Source organism: Pinus tabuliformis, chromosome 7, assembly GCF_031772625.1.
Source record: "Pinus tabuliformis cultivar Carrire ecotype Pingquan chromosome 7, CPIR1, whole genome shotgun sequence".
Taxonomy (NCBI): domain Eukaryota; kingdom Viridiplantae; phylum Streptophyta; class Pinopsida; order Pinales; family Pinaceae; genus Pinus; species Pinus tabuliformis.
Genome location: NC_142293.1, coordinates 1,948,458,976 through 1,948,475,049, shown reverse-complemented (window position 1 = coordinate 1,948,475,049; position 16,074 = coordinate 1,948,458,976). Strand labels below are relative to the sequence as shown.

Genomic DNA, 16,074 nt, shown 5'->3' with positions numbered 1-16,074 from the left:
CATGGTCAACATGACACAATGCAATAAGAACATGGAACACAAGTGTAAGAGACACACATGCAACTGACATGTGTGCATGAGCAACACAAACTACCCATTCAATCTGAGGGGTGAACCATACTCTGATACGAATTTGTAACACCCCCTCCCAGGTCTATCCAAAGTAACCATGACAAACGGGGTAAACATGAGACGAGAGGCTACTATGATCAGATTCGACCTCCTATTTGGCCTTAAGGAAGTGCAATCAATGTAACATCATTCACATTCATCCAATGTCATCGGCAAAACCATCAGGAGAGAATTCATCCACTCAGATATCCTATCCCTAAGTCCCATTGTTGCATTAGATCTCTTAGGCCATATTCACTCTCATGTTATGGGCAAGGGAGTGACTAGCAACCTGATGTCGCTTTCATAGACCTGCCTGCTAGTGACGTGGACCAAATTTTCCAATTTTTTGCAATGACCCTTGGATTTAAGCCACGTTTCTAGCCCAGAATCCCAAACTCTACCCAGATCTTGCTACAACCTTCAGATTCATTAAATACATGATAACAATGTTGATCAATAAAAATCAACCTCAGGAATAGGCCTAAGCATCCCCAACTGGGACTAACATTCTATCAAATAATTGGGATCAATGTAACCTACAGGTCTCAATACAGGGCATAAATGACTGAAAAAAACTATGAAACATAACCAAAAGGATCACATTCTTCTGTATTGAACTACTACATCATCAATTCATTCTTACATCCATCCATTTAACAACTAAAAGTAAATACATGAAATAACCATGACATGAACCATTCATTTAACCGTGCTTATAGCCAGCATAAAACCATGTAAATATCACACATAAGACAACCATTAAACCCACATATAAATCAACGAAAAAGTAAGAGAACTTAGCTTCTATTAATCATAGGAAAATCCAACTCGGTTTGGGACTTCCACGTACCACCCAATCATAGACATGGCTGAACCAAATCCCTCTTTCAGCTATTCACCCCCATACCATATTCCAAGCATGAATGTGGGATCTTATAGAACAACCAAGGGATTCGAGAGGTTAAACCACCTACACCCTAGTGAAACTCTGACCACACCAAAACCGGTGCTCTGATCACAACCGAACAGAACTTAGAATGCCATTTGGAATCCATCACTATCCCTGTGGAATTTTCCATCTCTTTCTCTCTCAGGATTTACCGAAATCTAAACCCAGATCATTAGGCCCTAAATCGAGAAATCTCCGTCAGGATTTACTGTGTATCTCGCAGAAACCAACCAAGGGATTCCTAGGCCTTTCGTAGTGGAACTTGAGAACACCTCTGCCTCGGATTCTGAAATCCATACAAATATAGGCACAAGCTCAAGTGTAGATGTTCCTCAGACATCACAGAGTATGGAGCATTGAATGCAGAATATCAGGGAGATGCATCAGGAGGATATAGAGGTAGATATTCCATCGTCTACAAATGGCAAGAGGAATCATGAGGTTCAACGGAGGCTTAGGGATGCTCAGTAGTTTGTAGGAGCTCCTACGATGAGCAGTACATAACAGAGAGAACCAAAGAGGTACATTGCCTACATGGTATTAGTTAGTGAGTTGGTTGATAGTGAGCCTTCCAGCTATGAGGAGGTTGAGAAATAGTAAGTGTGACGAAATGTGATGCTTGAGGAGTATACCTCCTTCATGAAAAATGACATTTGGGAGGTTGTACCTAGACTCACAGACAGGGTAGTGGTTGGATCACGTTGGATATTCAATATTAAGCATGGTGTAGATGGCAACATAAAAAATTACAAGGCAAGGATCATGGCCAAGGGGTTCTCTCATAAGGAGGGAAGAGACGATGAAGATAGTTTTGCTCCTATGGCCATGTGTACTTCTATATGAGATGTGATCTTATTAGCAACACATATAGGATGGCAGTTCCATCAGATGGATGTCAAGATGGCATTCCTAAATGGTGAGTTGGAAGAGGTATACATAGAACAACCAGAGGGATTTGTGGCACAAAACAAAGAGACCCATGTATGCAGGTGCCTCAGGCAAACTCCTATGGCATGGTATGAGTGCATAGATAAATACTTGTAGGCGAGATAAGATGAAACAAATTGTTATTTTTGTAGCATTAAGAGGATTGAAGGTGAAAATCACTTTCTCTTAAATTGTAGATCTTATATATGGATTAGATCTAACTTTCAAAATATATCTTACTCTATCAATTTTCTTGAGCTTTTAAGTCACTAAACCTTGTGCTTCTGGAATGCTTCCTCTAATTCTTTTTGAACATAAAAAAAAAGGGTAAAGAATTTCAAGTAATATTTTATCTTCTCAATAGTATGATAAACCATAATGGGCTAAGAAAATGTTAATCATCATCATTATACAATATAACTATATTTTATTTTTACTCTATTATTTCAGTTATTTGAATTGGTAGCTTTTTTATATTTTATATTTTCATTTTCCTATTTTATTTCTTTTAAAATTACTTTGATTTGATTTTTTTTTTTTTACAATATGATTTTTAAAATTTCTCTAATATCATAAAAAATAAAATAATATAATAATATAATATCAACTCTCTTTTTCCGGATCAGAGCTGGCCCACATTTTAGATATCATTTTTTTTAACCAATAAGCAATGATAATTATCATCATTATACAATATAACCATATTTTATTTTTACTCTATTATTTCAATTATTTGAACTGGTATATTTTTTATAATTTTTATTTTCATTTTGCTATTTTATTTCTTTTAAAATTACTTTGATTTGATTTTTTTTTACAATATAATTCTTTAAATTTCTGATAAATAAAATAATATAATAATATAATATCAACTCCCTGGAGTTCGAGATGAGAGCTGGCCCACATTTTAGATATCATTTTTTTTAAGCAAATACTTTAATAAGCAAATACTTTATTAAAACCGTTAGAAACCTAGTCTAGCGTATAATATCATAAGTTTCTTAGTGAAAGAGCGTAACCCCACCCCTCATCCTTTGAGACCATGTAACGCTCTAAAGACAATTGAAATATCTAACATAATTCCTTGATAATCCACATGTAATTGGTTCAAATCTTATAAGAAAAAATTGACAATAGCGACTGGCGGAAATAAAAATTATCCAGAACATTCAGGCTATCTAACGCTATCCCATTTACAGAATTTTATTGGTATGAAAATCGATTTTCAATCCAACCAAAGTAACCTAGAGTCGGACTAAATAAAATATAATATAATTACTTATATATATATGAGTGACACAAATGATATCCACAAATATCCAACAGTAATATTTATTTAGTTTGTAAAGTACATACAGGATGCGGGCATTTATTTAGTTTTTGAAGTGCATACAGGATGCTTAGCCCAGCAGTTCCATAGAGCATGAAAAACATATGGTTCAAATGGAAATCACACAGAGCGCTCCATCAATGGCTCAGCCAAATGTTTTGCAGGCCCGCTGAGTGAAGCCCAAACGATTCTTCTCTCTATCATACAATATATAGAAATTGTTCTGCTGAAAGTTTCCTATGATAACGGCAGGTCCATTAACGGCAATGCCACCATTCTGCATTGCCAAGCAGAATACATCATCAGAACTAACATAAATGAAACCATTCTCTTCAGGCAGTACCATCTGTGAGCCACCGTTGAAATGAAATGCAAATTTAGGCAACCGAATATTCTCTACGCCAGACACATTGTAACACAATCCGAAGCCAGTATCAGCTTCATCTATAGGAGATCTTCGATATCGAATTTGAGAAGCAAATACATCTACAATCTGCTTATAAATTGAATCAGCGAAGGAAGAGAAAGAAGTGCCAGAATCTATTATGGTTCCACCATTGCCTTGGCTGTCAAATGTCGATAAATTGGAGGGCAGCGTCAAGCGCTTTCCACCAATACTCACCGCTTCGAGGCCAACATAATAAAAATAAGGGTTAACTGAGTTGATGAGAAGGGGAGTGTAAGTCAAAGGGATATCCCTGGGAACCGCCTTGTTACCCAGCACTATCTTGCTGCTGTTGTTTACATAGTCAAGGCAATACGCAAATTTATCGCCAATAAGAGGAGCAAGCTGGGAAGGCATAGACAGTCCTCCTCTGCCAAATCCTGCAATACCAGCAGCCTGGTTCGAAACCCCTGAACATCCTATAGCGAACTGCTTTATTTTCTCTCTTCTTCCTCCGTCTTCCAGTGGCAAAATCAAGGTCTCAGTCAGTAGTCTCCCCGTAGCATTTCCAGTGCCATAGATAAGCCTAAAATGTGGACAAATCCGCGAGCAGTTCTGGAAGCTTTCGACGCAACCTCCATTCTCGCACAGCTCTTTGCACTTCGGATCTGCGCACTTCACAGGAACTGCAGATGATGACTTGGTGGGAAGAAAAGGCGTTCTGTATCCACGGCAGTTGTTACATGTATAATTTGTGTTGCAGGGTGCCCATACAACATCACTGCCCGTGTCCATGACGAGCAATAGATCCTGTGGAGGAGTACCCACCGACAATTTGATGTAATACTCTATGGAGTCGCTGGGATAGTAGAGAGGCTCCTTCACAGTGACCTTTTTTGTAGACCCGCTCTTCATCCTCATCTTCATTTGGAGGCTCATGGACACTCCATCAATTTCATGCTCCTTCTGTTGAGACAATGTTGCACAGAGTTGCAGTGGGAGGATAACCAGGAACATCAGCTTCAAGTTGGCGGCCACCATGGTGCCAATTCTCAGGGAATGCTAATCGGGAAAGAATGGGATTCGCGTGGGCATTGTAAGTGTGGATATTAATAGGAAACGTCTAATTATTGTGAGTTGATTAGAGGGCAAATGCTGAGATCAAGTGCGTAATAGCGTCGTACTAATTAACCTGATGAGAGGTTAAACAGTGATCTAATGTAATTCTGATGTCAGTCCGCAACAAAGTAGGAATTGTCTTCCACTATCCCGCCATCCAGCCATGTGCAGTGTGGGCCATTGGAGGAGATTAGTGAGACAACAAGGTAGGAATTGTATTCCACCATCCAACCATCCATTCACCAAGTAGGTTGAGGTTGATTTATCATTCTTATCCCACCTGCAGTGTGGGCCATTTGAGGAGATTAGTGGGGATTATCATTGATAGTCCCTATCCCTGAATGTAGGGTGATTTATTGTTCTTATCCAACTTGCAGTGTGGTTCATTTGATGAGATTATCGGGGACTATCATTATAGGTCTTTATTGATTTATCCCAGAAAAAAAAAGTATACTATTTGGAATAATCTATCAATGATTTCATAGAGTAGGATTTCTGTCTGGCTGAATGTTTTGAGCGTGTTATTACATTGGGGAATAATTAGCTCTTAGCTAATCAAAATCTATTTTAAATATTTTTTGTGTAGACTAAAATTTTGGATTTCTTTAGCTTCCCTATATATTTTATGGGTTTTATCTAAAATCTTATCAGAAATTATTAGACTATCAGTTTTGAATTATTCAATACGTATAGATTCATTGTTTTAAAAGTTTTTAATGATTATGAATTTAAACTTCATTTTTATTTTTATTTTGAAAATAAAATTAAATTATAATAGTCTCACCCAAATTTTATTCAATAGATTATCACAAAAACTTGAAAAAAAATGAATCTAAAATAGTTAAACATCATCTTTATTTTTATTTTGAAAATAAAATAATAAAATTATTACTTCTTCTATTAATATTGTAGTTTTGTATTTGATTCTCCCTATAACAAATTAATAATTAGGAATAGAGCATCTTTAATATAAACACCACTAACCATTCCTTTTAACGTAGGGTGATTCTTATTAAGAAAGTAATAAAGATTTGATGGTTGGAATGGAATTCTCGATGGAGGTTTTATGAATGAAAGTGGAGTAATGTTTGGGCTTTCAATCATGGAACATTGATTACAAACATTTTATAGCAGATGCTAATATTGAAAACGTGCATAGTTAGTAAGGATTGCAGTTTCAACCTTCTTTTAAATTATGTAATTTTTGTTTGATTCGCACAAGAAGAGGCTAATTCTAGATCTCTTAGTTACTAATTTTTTTCATGCTTTTATAGTATGGGATTCATTTTGGTATCATGTTATTTATGCATGGAGTACTGGTTCAATTAATTATTATAAATTATTAGGTGTCATGGATGTTTTTTTGGAAGAAAAATTTTCATTTTTTTTTTCTTTTAATGGTGGTTTACTTGTTCTCCTTAGGTAGAATTTAGCATTTACTCCTAGTTTTCCTTCCTTAACTATCCCATCTATTGGTAGCATTTACTCTTATTTTTCCTTCCCTAAGTCCAAGGTATTCCTTGGTTAGGATGGTTATATTCTCCTCTTTATGGCCATGGGATGAGTTACTAGTGAAATATATTCTAGAATTGGGTAAAAGTTTAAACCATCACCCTACCTTTAAAACCTTAACATCCATTATAACTATGGACCCTCTTTCCTCTCTTCCTCAAACCAAAATTGTGGGGTGTGATTTTTCCTTGTTTCTTTTGTGGGTGGTGTTCTTTTCTACATCCCTATTTTAGGCCACGTTGTGTTAATTTCTTGTTAGGGACTATTTTTAATCTTGAAACTTTTAGCCGGCTTGTTGGTTTTATATACAAGATGGAAAATTCTTCCAAAGGCACAATTTTTGCCCCTAAACCAACCCCTCTCTGCAAGAGTGCTTGATGCTTAAAAAGTGCACAATTAGTTGCAATGCAAGCTACCTCAAACTTCCAACTCTAGTTCTTCGAGTACACAAAAGGGAAATGGAGGATATGGACAAAAAATTAATCATTGGCCAATATTTTCTTTTTCATATTTAAGAGAAATATTTTAATGATGATATTTAACTCTTTGGAGTGATTATATTTGAATGGCTCTAGTATAAAATGTTTGGATACAAATATATTCAACCTAATGAGCAACCTTTCCTTATCATACAATTAATCTCAAGATTGACATTGTGATTCCACTTATGTACATGATTGAATTGCCATTCATTCATTAGGTTAAGGAGTCACTTCCAAATTACAATTGTAGTCAAATTAATTTTGGACATCATCAATTAAATATATGTTTAGATATGAATTATTAAATAAAACATATAAAGGATTTACATTACATAAATGCATAAAACATGTCGATTACTTAACTAATATAAAATAGATTTATATGACATGGGAAAGTAACTAATTCTACTAAATTCCAATGCTTTGAACCATAATACACCCATGGATGCATAAAAACACAAAATACCAAACAATGAGAAGAGTAATTAAGAAATAGTTTAATATTTCATTTGGTGGCATGAATTACCACTGAGTTCTCTCATAGTCATGCATACTCATGCCCAACAACTTTCATACATTTAGTCTTCAACTCCTACAACCCCAAAGGGGATGAGGGTAGTGTCCCAAGATAAGTGTGACATGTATCAAATCTATATAAGGAACTTGGATAACATAGTGTTACTAGAAAGAAATTCAAGTTTTGCATGGTAATATGTGTATGGTAATGGACCAGAAAACCATTGGAATGTATGCCTTGAAATTCACCAAATTGATTGGTAAAATAAGAAACTCAACTTGAATAATTTTATGGTTGGTAAATGATATTCATTGATCTCTCATCATATAGTACATCAAAATAATATTGATTCGAAGTTATTTTCATTTGTCAATATAAATGGAGAATGAAATTTTTGAGTAACGAACAAATATAGACTTCATAATTCACCATTAAACCACTAATAAGACTACAAGAGGATTTCTTAATACATAAGAAACACCAAAGAAATCGCACATAGATGACTCATTGGAAACTATTTTTAGGATTAGACATAAACCCTAGATTCCATAGCTTATGGGTATGAATTTATATCAAACCCCAATGCAAATTTTCTATGATGTATACCTCACTATTTAACCTCAATCTCCTAAAAATTTTGTTTTCTAAATCTTCTCAAAAAAAGTTATAGTGAAAATGCCAAGATGACTTGATTGAAACAATAAAACCTTGTGATCATGCTCTGAAATTATATGTTATGAACCATGTAATTTAAAATGAATACAATCCAATTAAAGGGTAAGACATCAATTTTCAATAATGTTAATAGACAAACTTTGGAATCTGTTCACACCTAATCATCACGATTGGGTGAATAAGTGTAACTGATGTAAATAAATAATAAGAAATATGAATAGTCACTGGGAGATGAATTGAACAGTCCCTCCCTCATGTATATAATAAATACCAACCTGAATGAATATGAATAAGTTGTTTTTGTGGAGTTACTGCCTAGTCTAACATGGTATCAGAGCCAATGCCATTTTTGGCTTCTAACTACCATTGTAACTTCCTTCTTCCATTTTTCATAAATCTGGGTCTGCCCTCTGCGTGATAATCAGGGTCTGCCCTGTACCTGATAATCTCAGTAATGCTTGAGCTTATGTTTCTCTCACAACGCTGGTATAACAACACTCCATTACCAAACCTGCTCCATCTACTATTTACCATTATTCTCTGACATGGTATTATTCTCTACTCCGTTGATTGACTTTGTTTTTTACGCTGCTCCATTCCGACTTTGTTTTTTACATAACGCTCACCAAAAGATGGTTAGGTTTGGGTAATCATATTCGTTCTTTGCCTGCTCGAGAGAAGGAGGTTGTGCTCCCATCACTTTGGGTGAAAGATTACCAAACGGGTGAAACCCTTCATCTTCCATACTTGTACAAACATTCTTCTACTTACCAAATTGATGTTTCAATTATCTCTTGCTTGGAGGTTCTATAAGATACTTACCTGAGTTCTTTTTTACTATCGCACGGAAAAAGAGGAAGTTATATCTCCTGGAGCTTTGGCACGCATGACTGAAACTGTATATTCATGCTATGTCTATCATTCAAACCTTAGTTCTCTAGGTTCTAGGTTCCTTACATTGTTGAATACACCATACAACGTTGTCTTAGTCTCCACACAAACGCTAATGACCAGCGTTCCATTGATATTCTATATGGATAGAATTTATAGTCTGCTCCAGGCACACATTAGTTCTGCTCCAAGGCATGCATTAGTTTTTCTCCAAGGCACGCAGTTCTACTCTGAGGCACACATTAGTTCTGCTCCAGGCATACATTACTTTTGCTCTTTGGCAAGCTAGTTTGAAAACGATTTGCTTCCCTAGAAGAATTGAAGACTGGGAGACAGAAAAAGAAAGAGATGTATTTTTCGATGAAAAAGTATGCAGTCAAGGTGTAAAGCATAGGATTTGAGCTTTCATGCAAGTTGATATTGACTAGTTGATATTGTTTATCTTTTATTTTCTCTTGAATTGCAACCATATTGTAATGCAAGAAAAAAAATGGTGATATTCTATATGGATAGAATTTAGTTTTTCTCTTTGTATATTAAATCAATTTCTTCCGTAATCAAGAAGGAAGAATAACGCTGTATTATTTTGAAGCACATTTTTCCAGCAAAAGTTTTTTTTTTTTTTTTTTTTTACAGTATGCATTCAATCATGATTAAACTCTTCACTCTTGAATTACAAAATAATGATCCTCTTTCTCTTGCATCCGAAGTAAAATCTATAATGCATGATATCAAAGCCACTAAGGTTGAATTGGATATTCCTCTTATCGCTTTTCTCAAGGCACTTTATCCTACTTACTACAATTATCTTGAATCATTGCAAGAAAATGGAAATCTCAAAGATATTACCTTTGACTCTCTTTTGAAAAAATTTGCTGAAAGAGAGAAAGTTTTTGGAAAGAATACAACCCCTAAATCTTCTAAAGAGGTTGTGTGCCTTGCTCATAAAGAAAAGAATCTTTCCCAAGATTCTTCCAGAGGAAGAGGACGATATTTCAGAGGTAGGGGGGCAGAAACTCTCAAGGATAAAATTCAAATTTGCACTGCATACACTGCAAAAGAAATGGATCACATGATGCCTCTACATGCAAGTTACCTTGAGAAAAAATTTAGCAACAAAGAAATCAACCCAAAGGTAAAACTAATGACACAGACAAAGGTAAAGCACTTGAATCCACTCATTATGTTATGGCACAATGTAATATCGGAGTAAATGAAGACTTATTTAATGCTTCACTTGCTTCTTGGAAAAATGATTGGTTGCTTGATTCAGGAGCAACTTGCCACATGAACCATAGAAAAGATTTTTTTGAAGAATTCACTGACAATTTTGATGGAGCAGTATACTTTGCAGACCAATCAAAAATCAAGCCATCAGGGCTTGGTACAATCAGGCTTAAATTGCCTGGTCTTCTAGACTTCCTTCTGCATCATGTTCTATATCTCCCACAACTAAAGAGAAAATTGCTACCCTTGGTCCACATCAACCAACAAGGTCACTCCATGCATATGTTTGATGGCGGGATTGAGGTGAGAAAAGCATCTGACCACTCACTTGTCATGAGGGGAATAGAAGAAGAAAGGCTTCTCAAGCTGCAAGGTACCTCTACTCGTGCACAACATTTCTCATACAATTCTCATCATGAAGAAGGTTCACTCCCATCAAGTTTATTATGGCATGCTAGATTTGGACATTTGAGCTATGACAACCTCTGTTTGTTGAAGAAAAATGGTGTTGCTGGTTTGCCTACAATTCCTAGGAAACTAAGCAATGTGATGCTTGCATTCTAGGAAAGCATAGAAAACAGTATTTTCATGATTCACATTCAAAAGCACATAGAAAACTTGAGCTCATTCATTCAGATTTATGTGGTCCAATGCCTATTCCTTCTGCAAATGGAAATAAATATATGATGAAATTTATTGATGACTACACCAGAATGTGTTGGGTTTATTTATTGAAGAACAAATCTGATGCTTTTCAAACATTCAAGAATTTTCATAAATGGATTGAAAATGATGCACAATCTCATATTGGCTATATTCGCACTGATAATGGAAAAGAATACACTTCAAATGAATTTGAAAACTATCTTCGCCAACATGGGATAAAACATCAAACCATTGTGCCTTATAATCCCCAACAGAATGGTGTAGCTAAAAGAATGAATAGGACAATCTTAAATATGGTGCATTCCATGATGTTTTTCAAAAATTTAAAGTTGATGTTTTGGGCTTATGCAGTTCTATGTGCTGTATATATAAAGAATGGATGTCTATCTAATGCTATTAGAAACAAGACTCCATATGAAATGTGGTATGGGCACATTCCTTCGGTAAAGCATCTCAGGGTCTTTAGTTCCACCTATTATGCCTTGATACCAAAGGTACATAGAAACAAACTTGGTGTAAGAATTCGTAAGTGTATCTTCCTGGGGTATTCAAACACCTCCAAAGCATACCATCTCTATGATGAAGTCAATAAAAAGTTTGTTGTATCTTGAGATGTAATCCTTATTTAATCATCCAAAACTGACAATCTTGTTGAGTGGCAACTTGATCGCTTGGATAGATTCACAAATGCAAAATCATTTCAAGAATTTGATAATTAGATTCCACATCTTGAAGGGGGGATTCTTGTGATAGATCAACATGTGGAATCTTCTTCTGGAGAACTCTCTCCCCCGCATGAAAATCCAACAATGGATGATGCTTTAAGTGATCTAATTGATAGAATTGGGAGACTCAATCTTGATTCAGTCCCAACTCAATCAACGGAGCAGCCTGGAACATCTGAGAAAGGTCCCCCAAAGTCGCTGATAAAGATGCTTGAATCCTGATGAGGTTGGAAAGACAGGAACTAGAAATTCAAACCGGAAAAATGGAGGTGATGTAGATGACTCTAATTCACCTGTTGATATGGACATTTCGTATGATTGTGAATTGAATTTTTCTACATATTTCGAACTAACTTCCTTCAAAGAAGTTGCTTCTCATGATGAATGGAAAGAAGCAATGAAAAAGGAGTATAATGCCCTGATAAAGAATGGCACTTGGAAGCTGGTTGATCCTCTATTAGGAACCAAACCAATTGGCTGCTAATGGGTCTACAAGAACAAGTATAATGATGATGGATCACTTGACAAGAACAAAGCCAGGCTTGTGGCAAAAGGTTGTACACAGAAGGAAGGGGTCGATTATGAGGAGACTTTTGCCCCCACAACAAAATGGGCTACCATCCAACCACTCTTTTCCCGAACAGCTTAGAATTGTGAGAAATTCCATCAAATGGATGTAAAAACTACTTTCTTGAATGGAGATCTAAAAGAGAATGTTTTTATGTCCCAGCCTGAAGGATTTACTATGAAAGGACATGAACATAAAGTATGCAAACTTGTGAAATCGTTGTATGGGATCAAACAAGCACCGCAAGCCTGATATGAAAAACTAACTGAGCATCTTCTGAAACTCAATTTCAAACATTATGATCTTGATGGTGGAACTTTAATTGTCAAGAAAGTTGGAAAAACGGTCATATATCTTGTGGTACATGTAGATGATCTTTTAATGACAGGGAACAACGAAAGCCACATTGCATCCATCAAGAAGGAATTGAAGAAATGTTTTGAAATGACTAATTTGTGCTATGTTCATTACTATCTTGGTATTGAACTAACTCAACATTTGAATTCCATATTCCTTTCCCAAAAGAAGTACATTGGAGATCTGTTGAACAAGTTTGGCGCGACAAAATGCAATCCTCGTACTACTCCAATGGAACAAAACTTAAAGCTCACATTCATTGAAGGAAAAGAACTTGAGGATGCAACAAAGTATGGATAGCTTGTAGGAAGTCTCAACTACCTAACTACTACTAGACCAGACATTTCATTTGCTATTGGAATCCTCTCTAGGTTTATACAAAAGCCTTGTGAGGGACATTGATCTGCTGCAAAAAGAGTTCTAAGGTACCTGAAGGGAACTCAAGACTTTGGAACCAAGTATACACAGGTGGACGACTTCAACTTGATTGGATACTTTGATTCAGACTTCGATGAAGACAAAGAAACTGGGGTATCTACTTCAGGTTATACTATGAGTATTGGATTAGGAGTTGTCTCCTGGAGATCATGCAAACAATCAGTTCCAACAGATTCCACAACAGAAGCAGAATATGTGGTAGCAGTTACAAAAGAAATTTTGTGGCTCAGGAAAATTCTTGAATATTTGGAGGTAAAACAAGAACAATTGACTCCACTCATGATTGACAATACCTCAATAATAAGGTTGGCTAAGAACCAAAAGTTCCATGATCGAACAAAGCACATCAATACTAAATATCATCTAATTCGACATCATGTTGAGACCAAAACAATCCATCTCCACCATTGTTCCACTAATGAGAAAAATGGAGACATCTTCACCAAAGCACTTGGAAGAGAGAAGCTTGAACGATTCAGAACAATGCTTGGACTCACCAACATCCCTTCAGATTAAGGGGGGCAATGTTGACACCCAATCATCAAGATTGGGTGAATAAGTGTAACTGATGTAAATAAATAATAAGACATATGAATAGTCATATGGAGATGAAGTGAACAGTCTCTCCCTTATGTATATAATAAAGACCAACCTGAACGAAGATGAATAAGTTCTTTTTGAGGAGTTACTACCTAGTTAGACAGAATCATAATGAAGCATAAAATTAAAGGCCCTCACCGACCTACTAATATAACAAATAAATTAATAGTGAATTTTTATTAGGGCCTTAATATAGGGATCCAAAGGACTAACCACAAATTATAAATAAATATGTAATCAATTTTAAAGTATTTATATACAATTTTTTTGTTTTATTTCCAGTAAAACATTTAAAGTAATTTAGTATTTGTTTTTAATATAATAAAATATATTGAAATTTAATATTCAATTGGTAGCAATAATAGTCATTATTTGATTTTTATTAGATAATTATATCATTTCTCATCCATAACTATGCTTTAAGAGTGGAAAAAGTAATGGAATGACCTTAACGGATCATTTTACCTGCAGTACCTAGTTTTGAAAATTGGTGTCTAAAATATTTAGAAAGTAGCTTGAGGCGTCTAATAGAAATATTTTTAGGGTAAAAAATTTATTTTCTTGAGTTTAAAACCTTTTTCTGATATCTTTCACAAAGAGATCTTCTCAATGGCACAAAAATTACCTCAAGTGGTCTCTATATGCAAAAGTTATGCCTCGAGGAAGTTTACCTTCTTGTTTTGCCCACCATGATTCAAGAGGATTCCATGCCATCCCCATTATTCATGGAAAATGGGCTAGCCACATTATAATGATGAAAAAATATCCATAAGAGTTCATGTTTTAACTCTAGTTAAGATTTCAAGGAGTCGAACATAACCAGTAGTAGGCTATCCAGCTATATAATAATTGGGTCAATAGAAGGAAAAGGGGTTCAATTCTATTAGAGTGCATTTTATTCATAGATGAACATAGTATCCAAGAGTTGATAGGGAGAGAGAAAGAGGAGAGGAGTTGTGGACTATAATACTTCATGAGCCACATGCCTAACTTCTTTGTACTTCCATATGTTTCTCATTCAGAGAAAGAGAGTAGAGTGGCATCACCTTCTAGTTGGGATTTATTTTGAAAGGGTTTCCCTGGTTATCTCTTATGTTAGTTTGTGGTTTTTTAATTTCATTTCACTATTCTCTAGTTTTTACATCATTATAATCTACATACATATGTAATAAATAATAATTAAGAGATCCATAAATATAAGGAGAAATAAACTGTTTTAGTGTATATTTCATATTTTATATTATATTTTAGGAGATTTGTTTGGATGAATTGTCTAGTGGAATATCCACTACAAATTACAGAACATATTAGTATTAGAGAAGGTTTCTTTGGATATATTTTGGGGATCAATATATATTAAGTTGAAAGGTAGAAAACCCCAACAACCATTGACAAATATGTCAATACGCCTAAAGACCCTACATATAATATGTTTGTGTGACTAGAAGCATAAATCAAATATTTAAATTATAATGGAAGCCTCATCATGGCAACCCTTACATGTAAGATCACATTATTACTAGAAGATGAAGGTTCTAACATAGAGTTCAATTTAGAGGAGAAATTGGCATATTAAGAAGACACGGAGAGGGAACCTAACAATGAAGCGAAAAAGGATCAACCAATTTCTATTCTTATGAACCATTCACAATCCTTATTCCAAATCCAAATGAAGGTCAAAACCAAGTTGTATCAAGGTGATACTCATGCTCTAAAGTTAAATCACTTGTTGCAACAACAAGAAGTTTATTTTAGTGTTAATCAAACAGAATATGAACATTTTTTTTCTCATCTAAAATTAGAGGGCCTTTCCCTAACTTAGTGGGAAATCCACATCTATACCTTGAGGTTGGAGGGACATCGTCCACTGACTAAGTGGGATGTTTTCAAAACCCTCATAAATTCACAATTTTGTGTGTGTGTGTGTGTGTGTGTGTAAGTCCTTTGCAGAGTACTATTTTGTGTTGACTTCCTCAAAAACATTGTGCAGAAGTGAAGGTGGGTGTGCAAGACCAATGGTTATTTTATTATTAATAAATTGTGCAAAGTGGAGAGGTTAGTATAATGAAAGCTCGAAAGATTTTTGTGTATTCTGAATTTTCTCTATGGTTTCGCACATATGCATTTTTGTTATCTTGTTTTTTCTAGTTTTTATTTATTAGTGTATTTTGCAACTACGAAAAATAGCCGTCTGGAGAATATATGTATGAATGGTTGTTCAGAGCTAGTTCTTTGGTCAAATCATGCATAAAAACAACTTCATGTGGATAAACATAAAGAGGTTTGTACACGCCCTAGTTGCAAACTTCGATAAGCATGCCTCAGTGACAATGTTAATTATAGCGACAATGCTCAATTCCAAAATTGCTAATGTATAAACTGCTTGGAATAGAAATTGTTTTCAATTTGGTTTTGATACTCATGTTTTTCTTATATGAGAGATTTATTATGCTAATCTCTCATCATAAACTTTATCGAATGAAATTATTATTTATCCCTTAGTTTGGATGATTTACTACAGCCCTTGAACATGGACAAGCTATAAATATATGAATTTTGTTAGTTGTTGGGGCTACTAGTTGGAGTTCTTAT

General features: G+C 35.0%; 1 protein-coding gene across 1 annotated transcript; it reads right to left on the bottom strand.

Annotated features, from left to right (window-relative positions):
- Window positions 1-3,296: 3,296 nt before the first annotated feature.
- LOC149256270 (putative aspartyl protease At4g16563) lies at window positions 3,297-4,798 on the bottom strand. Its single transcript, XM_089457401.1, has one exon. The coding sequence runs from the start codon at window positions 4,744-4,746 to the stop codon at window positions 3,466-3,468; it is 1,281 nt and encodes a 426-aa protein (XP_089313527.1). The 5' UTR covers window positions 4,747-4,798; the 3' UTR covers window positions 3,297-3,465.
- Between the last annotated feature and the right edge of the window lie 11,276 nt (window positions 4,799-16,074).